This window comes from Geotrypetes seraphini, chromosome 2, assembly GCF_902459505.1.
Source record: "Geotrypetes seraphini chromosome 2, aGeoSer1.1, whole genome shotgun sequence".
In the NCBI taxonomy this organism is placed as follows: Eukaryota; Metazoa; Chordata; class Amphibia; order Gymnophiona; family Dermophiidae; genus Geotrypetes; species Geotrypetes seraphini.
The window spans coordinates 518612837-518629913 of record NC_047085.1 but is presented as its reverse complement, the minus strand read 5'-3'; the positions used below and the strand labels follow the sequence as shown (position 1 = coordinate 518629913).

At 45.9% G+C, this 17077-nt stretch overlaps 1 protein-coding gene across 1 annotated transcript in view; it reads right to left on the bottom strand.

Moving 5' to 3' along the window:
- The window catches only part of LOC117355028 (gastrula zinc finger protein XlCGF57.1-like), an 84602-nt gene extending 67800 nt beyond the window's left edge, over window positions 1-16802 (bottom strand). The window contains exons 1-3 of the mRNA XM_033932974.1: window positions 16599-16802; window positions 16068-16194; window positions 15174-15287 (exon numbers count right to left, since the gene is read on the bottom strand). Of these exons, the coding sequence (XP_033788865.1) occupies window positions 15174-15287; window positions 16068-16194; window positions 16599-16622 (265 nt within the window). The 5' untranslated portion in view covers window positions 16623-16802. The remainder of the gene's footprint in view (window positions 1-15173; window positions 15288-16067; window positions 16195-16598) is intronic.
- Between the last annotated feature and the right edge of the window lie 275 nt (window positions 16803-17077).

The following is a 17077-nucleotide window of genomic DNA, read 5'->3' as shown; positions in this document are numbered from 1 at the left end:
TACATTGGATTGTGTTCCCTTGTCCACACCGAAGGGATTTCGAAGCTTTCTGTCCAGAGCGGTATTGTTGGGGAAAAAGGCGATCTTGCTTTGCTGGATTACTGCAGACTCTCCGACACTCTCTCGATGGCGTACGCTAATGATTCACCAAGCTTCTATGGAGCGGCTCTGTTTTCCATCATTGGACACTGACCAGGGACGGTTATTTTGCACTTGTTGGACACCTTTTTGGGATACTTTAACGCCTAGAGCACATAGTCATATACTGAATGTTTAAATGTATCTCTGGGAACTGCACCGGATTGAAAAGTGTGTTTTGTTTCAGTTGGGATTGGGGATTGAGGATGGGAGGGTGGGATAGGGGGAGGGGGACAGATATGGTTTATGGTGAAGCTGTGATGGATATCGGTAATCACTCTGTATTGTTGTACACCTTTGCATTTCTGTGAGTTTGTATTTCATTTTTGAAAAAGCAATAAAATATATTTGCAAAAAAAAAAAAAAAAAAAAGCGCATCATTTTTGGATAGGTAGTCAGTGCATGGATGTTAATGCAGGGGTGACATGGTCGCGGAAGCCCAAATTTTTTAGGAGTCGGATTGCAGCGTTTTGCACACCTTGTAGATGGGAGAGTGTTTTTGCTGGTAAGCCCACTAGTAGAGCGTTGCAGTAATCTAAGCAAGATAGTACAAATGCATATAGTAGCTGGGCAAAATCATTTTCTGAAAAGTAAGCACGGATGCATTTTAGTTGGCGGAGGTAGGAGAAGGATGAAGATACTAAATTTGATACATGGTCTGAGAGCGACAGGTTTGAGTCGAGTCACTCCTAGGCTGCGGACTTTGTCTTTGGCTGTAAGGGTGTCATTTCCCCAGGAAAGAGATGGGCGGGGGTATGCGCAGGAGTCTTTATGTATCCAGAGAAGTTCTGGTTTTGATGCATTGAGTTGTAGTTTATTTGCAGTCATCCAATTTTTTATTTCTGTTAGGCAGCAGTGCAGTTTTTCCATTTGTACATCTCGGTGTTGACCTGGGGGAAGGTAGAACTATATGTTATCTGCTTATGAGTGTATTTTGATTTGGTGTTTTTCTGCGATGTCGAGTACTGGTTTGACGTATATGTTAAAGAGGAGTGGGGATAGTAGTGCACCCTGAGGCACTCTGTAGTTGAGAGGTTTTGGCTCTGATAAGGAGGGTTCCAATAATACTTTGAGACCTTTCGTGTAAGAAGGAGGAGAACCATGCCAGTGCAACATCAAGGATTCCAATGGAGTGTAGTCTGGATAGGAGGAGTGAGTGATCGATGGTATCGAAGGCGGCACTCAGGTCTAATAGGACCAGCAGAGCATCTTTCCCCTCATCAAGGATTTTCCAACAGTCATCTACGATATCTAGATGTGGTGTTTCCTGAATCCTGATTGGAAGTTGGAGAGGGTGGTGTTTGTTTCCATGAAGTCTCGTAGTTGTGTGAGTACAATCTTTTCTAGTATTTTTGAGATGAATGGGAGATTCGAGACTAGCCTATAGCTGCTTGGATTGTCTGTGTCCATGGTGGTTTGGTTTTTTTTAGGAGTGGTCTTACTACAGCAGATTTCCAGCTCTGTAGTATTATGCCAGATTGTAGGGACTCATTAATTAGAGGTAAGATGGAGTTCAGGAAGGATTCGCTGGTAGCTAGAAGTATGGTGGATGGGCATGGGTCCAGGATTGATGTTGTGAGGTGTAGGGAAACTATTGTGCTTTTTAGGTCATCAATGGAAACTGGTATGAAACTGTCTAGAGCACTGTTCTTCAACCGCCAGTCCGCGGACCGATGTCGGTCTGCAGAAAATTTCTGCTGGTCTGCACAGGGCTGGCGAGATCGAGTCGGCAGTTAAATTTCCTGCCGACTGCGGTAGTGTTTGAAGGCTGCTGTTCCTCCCAGCCTCAGGTGATCTAGACAGGCTGCCGATGTCGGGGCCTTCCCTCTTTGAGTCTCGCCTGTTCGGAAACAGGAAGTTGAAACAAAATAGGTGGGACTCAAGAGAGGGAATGTCCCAACGTCGGCATCCTGTCTTGATTGCCGCCCCTGTCGAGTCGCCGAAGAAGGCCGCGGGGAAGGTGCAGGTGGAAGGGAGAGAGCTGCAGGTACAGGTACAGGTGTAGGTGGAAGGGAGATGGTCAGCGTGTGTGGGAGCAAGATCTTCTGCACTACCGGCATGAACCATTGCCGCCACTGCTACTCCTCTTCAAAGCAGCCTGCTGAGGATCACGGCCGGCTGTAGCGAACCTCGCAGGCTGCTCTCCACCTCGGTAGCACATCCCATACGTCAGAGGGAACATGCTACCAAGGTGGAGAGCGACCTGCGAGGTTCGCTACAGCCGGCCGCGATCCTCAGCAGGCTGCTTTAAAGAGAAGTAGCAGCGGCGGCAGCGATTGGTGAGTGAGGGCGGGAGGGTGGAGTCACCGGGGGTGTTCCCTACCTCCGTATTCGAAAATGGAATTTGGACCGGGGGACATATCATGCTGTCAAGGAACACGCCGTCCTAAGTGCGCATGCGAGCTTAGGATTTTATTATAGAGGATAGGTAAGAAAACAGAGTACAGAGCAACAACTTGCTACAAACCCATAACCCAGATGGGAAGAGCCAAAGCTAATCAGGAATTCTGAAAGATAGTAACAACATATATACCCCCCAAAAAAGAAAAAAAGGGCCAGACAAACCAAACCACCCCAACCCACCCTTTCCCGTTCATTGCTCAAACTAAAAATTAAAAACCTCTCAGATGTACATACAAACAGATTGTTAAGCTGCATTGCCACGCCAAATTACGAGTTCAAAATTTTATGAAACAAAACACCCATACTTAAAAGCAGTAAGCTGAGACATCAAGCACATTGACTTCAGTTTCACCAATACTTCCTCAATAGAGGGAACAGAGGTTTTTTTTCCCCAATGACTAGTAACCACCATCTAAGCCGCTACAAAAAACGAAATAGCAAATCTGTGAACCTTCCGGGGAACACCCGGAGGTCAAGCATGAAGAAGACAATATTCTGCCCGCTGTGGATAAGTATCATGAAGCATATCATTCAACAATTGCAAAAATCAAAGACAAAAAGGAAATGACCTCCGGACAGGACCACCAGATATGAAAGAAAGTACCCCGTTCACCACAACGTCTCCAACATTGAGTAGAAGCATCCAGGAACATTCTAGAGAGCCTGGCCGGGGTCAGGTACCAGTAGTAAAAATTTTTATAACAACTTTCCACAAGTGATGCGGCTATCGATACCCTAAACAATTGATTAAACATACCTTTCCATTGTAACGGAGTAAAAAGAGTCAGCTAAGACCCTTTCCCAGCGAGTAGTATAAGCGACAGAAGGATTTCTCTGTGCCAATAGTGTTCTGTAAAGGCGACCAATAGCCCCCCTTCCTGGTCCCATTCGTAGTGCCCTTTCTAAGTGTGTTCTCCCCAACTCCAAGTCTGTTTTTCCCTTTGTTCGGAAAAAAGCTTTTAGTTGATTGTAATGAAAAAGATCAGAATTCTTAAGCCCATATTCCTCAACTAATTCAGAGAAAGGGAGAAATCTATCGGCCACCCAGATCTGATTCAAGGTGCGCAAAGAAGACAACCCAACGAAGAAAAGTAGTATAACATTGCTTAGGTGGAAAATCAGGAAGGAAAGAAATAGGAGAGAAAAGAAAATATTTACACTATGGAAACAGCCTATGGCGTAATTTAAGCCAGGTTTGCAAGGGTACTTGCATGAGAGTGGGCAGCTCAAAAAGTAATAGACGCAATCTATCCATCGGGAGCCATGGCACAAGCCCATAATGGAATGGAAGGTATCATAGACTGCTCCAAACGAAGCCACGGTTTATATGCATTCCCGAACCATTCTCCAAAAATCTGTAATTGTGCAGCTTGGTGATAAGAGTGTGAAATGTGGGATCCCATACCCCCTCTCGTTTTTACCTGATAGAGTTGCCCGATTAACCCTTAAAGGGGTTCTTTTCCCAAATATATCAAAATACTTTCCTGTTTAATCTAAATAAAAAAAACATTGGGGGATGGCAATCGGGAGAGCCATGAAAAGGTAAAGAAGTTTTAGCAAAATCACCATCTTCACCGCATGGATACGTCCCAACCAAGATGTACTTAGACCCTTCCACCGGTCCATATCTAAGGAGATTTCCTTCAATTTGTCAGGAAAATTGTATTTATAAGCCTCACCCAAGGATCGCAGAAGATTAACCCCAGGATATCTTATAAAATGAGGAGCCCAAAAAAAAAAGGAAAATTGGATTTCACTCGACTCACTTCCTCAAGAGATACATTAACTTTCAATAGTTCCAATTTATGCATATTGATCTTGAAACCAGACACTGCACCGTATCGCCTGAGAATATCCATAAGATTTCCAAGGGACACCGATGGATTGCTTAACATCAGCAAATAACAAGACCCGATGTTCTGCACATCCCGCCAAAATCCCCGTCACTTCCTCTGATGTTCTAATTAAGTGTGCCAAGGGCTTCACTGTTAAAGCGAATAATAGAGGGGGCAAGGAACACCCCTGCCGGACCCCCTAAACAATTCAAAAGGTTCAGTGTAATGACCATTGATCTTCAAAGAGGCCCAAGGTGATTTTTATAAAACCTGAATTCTCTGTAGAAAGGAATCCGAGATCCCAATATGCCTATGAACTACCATCATAAAAGGCCAGTGCACCCTATCGAAGGCTTTCTTTGCATCAAGGGAGAGTAGAACTGAAGACACCCCCGACTCACGTGCTACTTCAATAAGATGTAAAGCTCTATTAATGTTATCTGCGGCTCGCCTCCCTAAAATAAAACCTGCTTGATCTAGGTGTACAACCACTGAAATAACCTATTGCAACCTAGATGACAAGATCTTATTATAGATCTTTTAATCATTGACTAGGAGAGAAATGGGTCAATAGGACTCACATAGCTGAGGATCTTTTTCCGGCTTAAGGATAAGTGTTCTACTCTCTCCTGGTTTTCTTCCTATCTCTCTCGTCGTACCTTCAGTGTAGTTACGGTGGATCCTGCACCGCCGCATCTGAGGTGGCACTCTAGGGGGCGCTATGGAATGCATAATTTATAAGATGTGTTTGTAGAGTATTTTGTGGAGTTTTTTCTACAAAAACGCCTTCTTTTCATATGGTTCGGGATAATTCTAGTTAGATACAAGCATATGTGTGAGTTAAGGCCACGCCCAATAGAAGCGTACAAAAAGTTGGTGAATAAAAAATCTGAATATGAATGTAGCCAAGGCCAGAAAAACACACTACAGATTAATATTAAGGAAAAGCATAATAATATTCTCTTTATGTACTTTGCTATTAAGCCAGACCAGAGAGGAAATCAGGTATTAAGAACTCCATCTTGTTATAATGACTCCATTTTGTGGATTTCTGGGTTTCTGTCATTCTGTAAGTAGATTTTTCTTGGCTTTTACTCCATCTTGGTTCTCTCTGCGGTCTTTGTTCAGTTTGAGCCTCGTGGGCTAATTGATAACAGATGTGCTTGAGCTGCTTATGAGTATATTAGATTACATATCCCAAAATGGGATTGTATTAAGTATGAATGCAATATACCGTGTTGTGTGTGAATGGGTCCCCGAATGAATGATGTATGAATGATGTGTGAAGGTACACTAAAAAATAAAAATAGAAGATTGGCTAAACAGTCCTCTCCCTTGAAGGAAAAGTGCAAGCTTAAAATTAAAATAATGGACATCAGTATGAGCCTTTATGCATGAACGCGGAACTATAGGCTCGGGCAGTGCCTTCATGAAGGTATACTAAACATGAGAGTGGTTTTTGAAAAACATATTTTATATATTTTAAACCTGAAGAAACTCTAAGGAGAAATCCTGAGGCAACATCTGGAAATAGTTAGAATCAGAAACGCTGTACCAGTCTTAGAGGCTCACCAGCATAGGAAGGGGTCTAGGGCTTCTGAGTCTGTGAGTCAGTGAAATTTGTAACTGTCAGTTTTCCAAAGCAAGTGTGTCGTGGACTCAGACAAGGAGTTTTGATTTTACCTTTTTGAGAATGACAAAAAGAGTATCGGATATGTTATGTTTATGCATATTCAGAAATTAAGGTAAACAAAAATACGACTTTAAAAACTATGTCTTTGGGTTTGAAAAACTTGTAGAGGAATTCCCTTTGTCCAAAGTTAAGGACAGCCTCTGTTAGTGGATTGGCTGACAAGTAATGATGTCATGCAGAATAAAAGGTACATATTGGGGAGCAACGAATTATCAGGTTGAGATCTTTGTCGGGAAGGTGTTGTGGCGAATTGCCCAGTCCCAGACTTTCAGAGCCTCTTGACAGAGGGAGGCCGATCCTGTGCCTCCCTGTTTATTGACATAATACATGGCAACTTGGTTGTCCGTGCAAATGAGGACTACACGGTCGTGAAGTAGATGCTGAAAAGCATTGAGCGCATAGAAAATCGCCCTGAGTTCCAGCAGATTGATGTGGCAATGACGATCTGCACTGGTCCAATAGCCTTGAGTATGGAGACCATCTAGATGAGCCCGCCAAGCGTAAATTGAAGAATCGGTCGTGAGAACCTTCTGATGGGGGGGGCGTGTGAAAAAGTAAGCCTCTAGATAGATTGGAAGAGAGCATCCACCAGCGAAGAGACTTTATCAGAGCAGGAGTGACCTGGATGTGATGAGTAAGAGGGTCGGAAACCTGCGCCCATTGAGATGCCAGGGTCCACTGAGGAATTCTGAGGTGAAGTCTGGCAAAAGGAGTCACATGTACTGTGGAAGCCATGTGACCCAGAAGGACCATCATGTGTCTCGCCGAGATGGACGGGCAAGAGGAGACTGACTGACAAAGATGGAGAAGAGTCTCCAGACATTGTGGAGGAAGGAACGCCCTGAGTTGGACTGTATCCAGAACAGCTCCGATGAAGGGAAGAGTCTGAGAAGGTTGAAAATGGGACTTCGGAAAGTTGATTTCGAATCCCAGACTCTGCAGGAACCAGATAGTCAGCTGGGTCTCTAGGACTACTCCCTGAGACATGGAATCCTTGATGAGCCAGTCGTCCAGGTAGGGGAACACCTGAAGACCATGGTTTCTGAGCGCTGCGGCCACCACTACCAGGCACTTGGTGAAGACTCTGGGCGACGAGGCCAGGCCGAATGGGAGCACTCGGTATTGGAGATGAAGATTTCCCACCCGAAATCTGAGATATTGCCGGGAGGCCAGATGGATGGAAATGTGCGTGTAGGCCTCCTTGAGATCCAGAGAGCATAACTAGTCGTTCTGCTCGAGGAGGGGATACAGAGATGCCAGGGTTAGCATGCAAAACTTTTCTTTGACCAGATATTTGTTGAGCACCCTGAGATCCAAAATAGGACGCAGATCGCCCATCTTCTTTGGAACAAGGAAGTTCCGGGAGTAAAATCCCTTGTTCTGTTGAGCCAAAGGAACTGGCTCGATAGCTCGGAGCTGCAACAATGCCTGAGCTTCCTGAAGAAGAAGGGCGGTCGGGGCAGAGGAGGAAGAATACTCTCTTGGAGGATGTTCTGGAGGAACTTGATGGAATTGAAGAGAGTATCCCTCCCTTACGATGGAAAGGACCCAGAGGTCGGTGGTAATAGTCATCCATCGATGGTAAAAATGATGGAGACGACCTCCGATAGGGGGAAAAACGGGGAAGGGCAGAACGACTGACCTTATGCTCTCGAGAAGACAGTCAAAAAGGCTGAGGAGCCTTAGGCACAGCAGGTGGTTGAGGCTTTTGCTTCTTCTGCGGATGGTGCCTCTTGACAGGCTGACGAGTGACAGGAGCCTGTTTGGGTGGAAAACGCCGTTGGTAAATCAGAGGCGGGCGGGAAGGACGGGAAAGAGCCAGCTTAGGTTTAGGATGGAGAATAGATTGAAAGGATTTCTCATGGTCCAAAAGCTTATTGGTCGCTGCCTCAATGGACTCATCAAAGAGGTCAGTACCAGCACAAGGGACATTAGCCAGCCAGTCCTGAAGATTTGCGTCCATGTCGATGGTCCTGAGCCATGCCAGGCGTCGCATAGCCACCAAGCAAGCAGTAGCCCGAGCTGACAGCTCAAAGGCAATCATATGAGGACTGAAGCAATTGCAGCCGAAGTTGGGACAATGAGGCCAGAACCTCCTGGAACTCAAATTGTGCCCGAGGATCCAAGTAGGTCATGAACTTGGGAAGGAGGGACAGAAAAAACTCAAAATATGTAATGAAATGGAAATTATAATTGAGGACTCTGGAGGTCATCATTGAGTTCTGGTAAATTTGACGCCCAAATCTGTCCATTGTCTTGCCCTCTCTGCCCGGTGGAACAGTGGCATATACTTCAGAGGGGTGAGACCACTTCAATGAAGATTCCACCAGAAGGGATTAATGGGATAGTTGAGCCCCATCAAACCCCTTATGATGAACCGTCCGGTATCTGGAATCCAATTTCCCTGGAACAGCTCCGATGGAATAGGGAGTCTCCAGACAGTGGACAAAAGTTTGATCCAGTAGCTTATGAAGAGGAAGCTTGAGGGATTCAGCAGGAGGTTGAGGAAGATGCATGGTCTCGAGATACTCCTTTGAAAATTTGGACCCAGTGTCCAGTTGAATGTCCAAATCAGCTGCCATCTGACGAAGAAAAGAGGAGAAAGACAGCTGGTCAGCCAGAGCCGGGCCTCGAGAGGGACTCGAGGACGTTGAGGCTTCTGGATCTAATGAGGACGGGGATCTCGATGGGGAAAAAGACCCCATCGTGTCCTCGAGATCCAGAAGTGGAGGAAACGAAGTAGCCGATGGGGAATACTGGAGAAAAGGCTGCCTCCGATGAGGTGAAGCATGCCTGGAGGAGTGCCTCGAAGAATGTCTTGATCGATGATGCGAGCTGTGTCTTGAAGCAGACCTCAACAAACAAGGCGAGTGCATCTTCGCTGAAGCCCCCAGAGAGTGGATGGGGCTGGAAGCGGTAGATCGAGCAGAGGTGGTTGGCTGGAAGTACCACGAGGCACTCGCAAAGACTCGAGTCCTTGCATCGAGTGAATCGATTTCAATGGAGGCATGGGCAAAGACTCTGCTCCTTGCAATGCATGCATCGATGCCAGACCAGACACTCGCAGAGACTCTGCTCCCTGTAGAGAGTGTGCGTACGGCTGAGGCACAGGAGGCGGCTCGACCTCGCGGGAGACTTCCACATGCCTAGGCTGGAGTTGAGAGAGAAGCTTCGGCCCCATGGTGGTAAAGAGCTGAATGAATTGCTTCTCAAGTAAGGTCTGGAACAAAGCTGACAAGGATGGATCCGTGTCACCAACGGGACCACCTGCACGGGCTTCGGGCTTCCTTGAGGCAGTGTGAGAGTGCTTGGACTTAGAAGCCTTGGACACTTTGAGCACTTCCAGGGAAATGGGCTGCTGTGCTATCTGACCTGAAGAGATAGAGGAAGGCAACGCAACCGGCGTCGAAGGCTGAGCCGGTACAAATTAAGTAAGTTTGATGAGGCTCGGAGCAGTAGATGTGGAAGACTGGAGAGCCTCGGATGTGGTCGATGGTGAAGTACCCTTCGATGACAGAAGCTCCATCGAAGACTCCATGCTGTAAAGCTGCTCCCACAAGAGGCAACGAAGCTTGAAGGCATGGGCTGTAAATGTTGAACAAGGCCAGCATGATTTCAGGATGTGTTGAGGCCCAAGACACCAAATGCAGCGTCGATGAGGGTCCGTCAGTGAAATTGCGCGCTGGCACTTGGAACACTTTTTAAAACCGGTCGCAGGCCGGGACATAGGCTGAAAAAGCTCCGCCGCAAGATTGAAGCTGCGGGGCTGCGGCCACGTGGCCTGCCCAGTCGAACGGATAGAAGAAACTTTTTTTTTTTTTTAAAACAAGAAAGCATGACGAAAATCAACAATTCTGAGAAAAAGAACCCAAAACCGCGGACTTAAGAAAGCACAAGTGAAAAAACTTCATGCAGAGAGTCGAAGACAGACTTCTCAGCTCCGCGGAAAAGTAAGAACTGAGGAGACGCGCCCTACGCTGGGCAGGAAGGCACTCGCGCTTGCGCGGTGCGGGCGACTCAAAACTTCGAGTTTCTTCAAGCAAGACTGCTTGTTAGACGTCCGCATCGGGGCTCCGTTGGATCACGTCACCCACTTGTGAGAATACCTGCATGCTTGTCCTGGGATAACTGAAAGGTATTGAGATTAAATAAATGGATTATATTATGTTATTTAAGCACCAAATGAAAACTTAAATGTACAGAGCACTAGGCCTCATGTGGGCAACTGTGTTCTTACAGTGTTCTCCCCAGAACTTTTTTCCAGCCGGGTGGCATGAAAAAGTAGCCGGGTGGGGCGGGACAGGGAAATTTGGTGGTGGGGAAAATTAAGGACTCCTTTTACTAAGCTGCAATAGCGTTTTTAGCGCGTGCAGAATTGCCACGCTACATGGCTAGAACTAACGCCAGCTCAATGCTGGCATTTGTGTCTAGCACGTGCGGCAATTCTGCGCGAGCTAAGCGTGTGGTAAAACCGCTAGCGCAGCTTAGTAAAAGGAGCCCTAAATGTGTACTATTTGTATTAGTTAATTATTATTAGTTATTTTCCAATGCTCAATATGGCAGCCTTTCTTAAGATTTGACACTTGTTCCATAATTTTTTATTAAATTTAAGAAGTATCCAATTCTAGAAGTGAATAATTAGATATTTGCCCTCTTTCAAATGGTATAGAGCAGCGTCTCTCAAACTTTTTTAACTCCGGCACACTAAACGGAGCAAATGTTTTTCATGGCTGGAAAAAATTTCTGGGGAGAACACTGATGCCGTTAGTTTTCAAGGTCCAATCACGTCAAAGAATGATGCTTATCTGGGCAGTTGTATAATAAAAAGAATGGATAAGATAACATGAGAAGTGAAATTGTCGTGAATCAGAGGGATACATACCCTGTAGGTCCTAAAAGCAGGCTTGTGGATTAGATATAAACTATGAAGGCAGTGGTGTACCTAGCATATGTGACTCCCGAGGCCCATCATTTATTGGCACCCCCCCCCCCCATCTGTATGAAAAACATGATTTTTAGTAAGAATCCACACGTCGCACAAGTGTGTACCTAGGAAAAGGCAGCATCTTACATATTGCAGTGAGCAGTACATCAATACACCCATTGTAAAACTAAACAAGCCAGACTAGTACAGATCAATCCTGCACAGTCAATCCTAACTGAAAACCATGTCTTTCGAACACACCTTCGCCTAGTATGGAATATGTAATCACAAACTAACCCCTCTCCCTTTTACAAATCTGTAATGTGGTTTTTAGCCATGGTGGTAACAGTTCAGACTCTCATAGAATTCTGAGAAATTACCATCATGGCCAGTTCTAAAAAAGCAGCTCTACGGGTTTGTAAAAGGGGGGATAAAATAGAAAAATGTAGACAAAGGTTAAATTGAACTACCAAGAAGCTGGACTCTGCATACAATGCAACACCACAGAAACAGCGATGCATCTTCCCTAAAGCAAAAAAATAAATAAATATAATTTTTTTCTACATTGTCTTCTCTGGTTTCTGCTTTCCTCATAGTCTTGACACTCTCTTCTTTCATCCACTGTCTACCCTCTCTCTGCCCCTTCTATATGGCATCTTCTCTCCTTGTATTCCCCTTCCATCTCTCCCTTCACCCCTATTATTCTGGCATCCATCTTCTTCCCTTCCCTCCTTCAATGGTCTGGCATCTCTCTCTTCTTCTTCCCTTCCCTCTCCCACACCCCCATGGTCTGGCATTTCAATCTCCTCTCCCTTCCCCCCACTTCCATCAGCATCTCCCTCCAACCCAATTCCATCCAGTATCCTTCCCCCTTATGTCTCTCTCTCCTTTCCGTGCACACCAATTCCATCAGCATCTGCCCCCTTTCTCTCCCTCCACCACCCTTCCATACCACCCTGACCTCCTTTTTCTCCCTCCACCACCCTTCTATACTCCTCTCTCCCTCCAAACTAGCAAGGTCCCATGATGACTGCTTCTGTTGCCTCTGCCTCTATAAGATGTAAGTGACATTGGAGGGGGTGGGCCGGCAGACACAGGGAATTGCAACAAGGTTCCGCAATGACTGCAGCTGCCGGTCCTCCCCTTCCGACGTCACTTACGTCTTCCGGAGGCAGAGGCAGCAAATGCAGTCATCGTGGGACCTTCCTGCACTTCAGTGCGGCTGCCGACTCTGCTTCAGAATAAGTACGGCAGTCGTGCTAAGGTGCAGGTGCCATTTAGAGCAGCTTGGAAGGTTCTGGATCCAGCTGGCTGTGTACCCCCCTAGGGCTGGCACCCGGGGCGGTCTGCCACTGTATGAGGGGACAAAAAATAATAGAAAAAAATGGATAACTTGACTGATTTTAGACGTGTCATACAATTATAACCACAAAAATACGTCATAAAATGTAATTCTAAACTCAAAAGACTCCAGACGAAAAGCATACTATAGAAAAGAAACCAGAAAAGACCAAACCCATAGTACCAAGATCCAAATGCTAAAATCGGACATGTCCATTACGAAGAGACGTGTGAATCACCGCTAATTATAACAAGTGAGTCTTTAAAATATGAGACGGTAACGGATAGTCAGACCTGGTGAACGGAAGTGACAAATACTGGAGCCAAAACCAGAGCACCGTGATGAAACTTGAATATGGATACCTTGCATTTCTTGGCGTTGAAGCCCAGCTGTCAGGTAGATGACCAACGTTACAACAAAAACAGGTCCTGCGTCATACTATCGTGTAAATCGGAGCCGCTCACTATGTTACATAGCTTGGTGTTGTCGGCGAATAGTGTTATTTTACCTTGAAGCCCCTGAGTCAGGTCCCCTATGAATAAGTTGAAAAGGAGCGGGCCCAAGACTGAGCCCTGCGGTACTCCACTTGTCACTTCTGACGTTTTAGAGAGAGTATCGTTAACCACCACCCTCTGAAGTCTACCATTGGCTATTTTTTGGGCTTGCGAGCTAGTTTTAAAATGACCAAGTCAAAATGATCTACCAATAATAAAAAATTTTTAAAAAACCACAAAGCACACTGTACACAGAGAAAATGTTAATAATCATTCCTATTCCGGGGTTTTCTCAAAGAGGTCAAAGCAGATGACTCTATGCACTGTCACCTCACTAACAACAATACAAAAATAGACATATATATCCCCTCCCTTTTTACTAACCCACGATAGCAGTTTGCTGCGCTGAATGCCCAGCGCTGCTCTTGACGCTCATAGGCTCCCTGCGCTAAAAAACGCTATTGCGGTTTAGTAAAAGGGGACCATAGTGTAAAATATAGACAGCAAATATAAATTCAGACACATTTTGATCAGTAAATTTAAAATAAAATCATTTTTCCTACCTTATTGTCTGGTGATTTCATGAGTCTCTGGTTGCACTTTCTTCTTCTGACTGTGCATCCAATCTTTCTTCCCTTCTTTCAGCCTGTATGCTTCCTCTCCTCCTGACCTCATTCCTCTCCCCCCCCCCAACTTTTTCTTCCTCTCTTCCTGCCCTTTCTTTATTTCTCTCTTCATGCCCCCTTTCTTTTTTTCTGTTTCTCTTCCTGCCCTCTTACTTTCTTTCTCCTTGCCCTCCTCCAAGCCACTGCCAATATCACTGCCATCGGGGAACAGGCCCCAAAGCCGCTGGCCGCCGCCGCCCCCCCAAGCTCTCCCTACTTCGGACCGACCAGCCTTCTTCTCCCCGATGTCAATTCTGCCGTCGGAGAAGAAGGCTGATCGGCCCAAGATCACAATCGATTGGGGGAAATGCTGCTGGGTCCTGCCTTCGCGGAAACTGAAAGTAAGCAGGACCCGGCAGCAAGAAGAGCAAATGGAAAGCTTCACTGACCTGTCTCCTGCCTTAGCCCTTAGTGAATTTATGCTTCGGGGATCTAACATGTGCGTGCCGGCTTCCCTTCTCTTCCCTCCCCCCCCCCGGACATAACTTCCGGTTTCGGAGGGAAGCCGGCACACACACATTAAAGCCCCGGAGCATAAGTTCGCTACGGGCTAAGGTGAAATCATCAAGCCGGCTTTTTTTTTTTTTTTTATGTTGAGCAGCAGCGGAGGCAGCAGAATTTAGCTGGGTGGTCATCTAAATTACCCGGGCGGACCGCCCAGCTGAAAGGCCCTAGGGAGAACACTGTTCTTATGTGCATTAAGTGCTTGGAGAACTCAGTGGTAGTCTATAAATCAGGGGTGTCCAACCTTTTGGCTTCCCTGGACCGCATTAGCCGAAAAAAAATGTTTCTGGGGACGCACAAACACAGAAACGCTGCAGCAAGACAGAGGAGGGAGCCAGCAAGATGGTAAATACCAGGGGCAGCACAGGAAAACATTGCATCGCCTTTGACTGGGGACACACAAAATACTTCATACGACTGCATGCGGCCCTTGGGCCGCAGCTTGGACACCCCTGCTATAAAGTACACGCTCAGTAGCACATAAGTACCGGGAAGGGCCATGGACGGGGCGCACTTACAATCTTAACTTACAGAATAGATAAATAATGTGTTAAAGTGACACATTTAGGTGTTCGCTTTTATGGCTGCCAGCTGGACAACATGCAGAGACCCTGCTGCTACCCACGCTTCTGCACACAGACCCAGTACACAGCAAAGCTCACAAAAGTCACAGCCCAGGATCTGGCACCACAAATCATGCCTTCCACCAAAAACCCACCATACTTCAATGATGCACAAACCGACAAAGCTATTTTACCTTTATGTTAGGCTATGTCCATATGGAAAATGATGTAACTTAAACCACCATAGGCTATGTCTTTTCAGAAAATGCTGCAATTTTAAAACACCCTATGTCCACTAAGTCTATATTTCCAAATCTGTATGTTATGACTATACTGTAAAATCTAAAATTTATACCTCTCTGTCCACCAAGTTTATCCTGCTTATTATACTGTGAATGTACTCTGTTCTGGGCTCCTTTGGGAGGCTAAATATATGACTAACACACACAGTTTCCTCCACCTCTCCAGAGCTAAGACCATGTGGCCCCACTGATTAAGCCTTCGTTACAGACCAAGTGACTGATCCTCATCTATAAAGGGGTAGAACCCCCCCCCCCCAGCAGTCACCCTACAGAAGGTGTTTACCCCAGTCCCTCTTATTACTGCACTCACCCGAGCAGCTACTTTTCACAGTTTCTCTTTCCTCTGATCCTGGCTCATCCCTGATGTACGGCTCTTCTCCTCGTTCAATGTAGGATATAATCTTAGGGGTGAAGGTGGGAGAACCTGTTGTTAGGGTAAGAAAAGCGTGTTAATTTTTTCTTAAATGTAACATAAACCCTCTTTATTTACCTTTAAAATCTAATCCCCACTCTAAATATTGCAATATTATCACCTTCTCTTCAATATATGTAAACTTCTTTAAACCTTACATAACATGCAGGTCTCCTTATTCATACCTAAAACAGCTGGAATAAGGTGAAATAAACACAGACACCATGTTCAAACTGATGTGAGCTCAGAGAAGGTGCAGGAAGCTAAAATCATTTCCCCACATTTCTCTCCAGAGAAAACTTTCCAGCAAAGAATCTGCATTTCAGAGATTATCTTTAACTAATACAGTACGAAGTTCTTTTTCCATTTTAACGTAGTTAACATAGTAAATGACGGCAGATGAAAGACCTGCATGGCCCATCCAGTCTGTCCAACAATCATAACTTCATGATTAAATTAAAATATCTTTTTTTCCTGTTCTCGAGTATGTTACCAGCCTCTTGTGGCACCCACTATTGTTGTTGGTGGACGCTGCCTCTTTGGGTAGGTTTGTCCCTATGTGTTGATTGCTGTAGTTTACTTGTGGTAGAATTGTTCTTATTGTTGCCAGATTTATCCATTGACTGCTGGTTACTAGGAACATTTCCTTCAGGCTTCATATAGCTGTCTTTTTTCATTTGGAGTAGGTTGGGTGGGTCCCCCCAACCTCCGCAGGCCTGAAACTTGTGCCTACTCTTTAATCCCCCCCCCCCCCACACTACTGCTAATAAATATGTTAAATTTATCCCTTACCCAGAGAGATCAGGATCTCATAATTCTCCTTCATCACCTCCCTGTAGAGCTCCTTCTGCTCTTCATCTAAATACTCCCACTCCTCCTGGGAGAAAGAGACAGCGATCTCCTCAAATGTCACCTGCATCTGAAACACAAACCAGAAACACATTCAGCATTTTCTGCAACTCTTCCAGGAAGGGCTGATGCTCAATGGGGAGGAGGAAAATTTACTGTATATACATAACACACAGTCCCAGACTAGTTCTGTTTTAGAAGAGCTGCCAGTGCTGGGATTCAGTGAGGCAGATGTTTCTGGGTTTAAATAGTTCACAGCCACCTAACAGCCAATCCCAGAGTATCTCTCAAGGGCAGATGTACAGAATTGACCTTCACATAACCCACAGTGCCAGACTAGTTGTGTTTCAGAAGAGCTGCCAGTGCTGGGGCTCAGTGAGGCAGAGGGAGATGTTTTGGGAGACCTCTCAGGGCAGAGGGAAGGGTTTCTGGGTTTGTCCCAGCCCAAATCTCTCTCCTTTCAACAAGACCCACCTGGGCAGAAGCTCCTGCAGCCATTTCCCAGGATCAGAAATGAAGGTGGCCCAGGGTTTGTCTCTTACACTTTTGCGAGAAAGAACAAAAAGGCAGAAGCTGAGACTTGAAGCCGGAAGTTTGTGCTCAATCCGCGAATTACAGGAAGTAGAAAAGACTCGTTTCCTGTTGGGCACAGGCGGATGACATAACAAAAAGGAGGCGGAGCTTCACTCTGAGCACTCGGTCTACAGAGGGAGGCAGCCTTTTCTTGTTGGTTCCGCCCCTTTCAGTGCTGATTGGTGAGACAGTTGCTGGGGTGGAAGAGGAGTTAAGACGTTCCACCCACGGAGGGAGAGGAGGGGTTTTAGCTTCTTCTGGCCCTCATTGGTCAGAATGTTCCTGGGACGGGGAGGAGGGGTTTTAGCTTCTTCTGGCCCTCATTGGTCAGAATGTTCCTGGGACGGGGAGGAGGGGTTTTAGTTTCTTCTGGCCGTCAT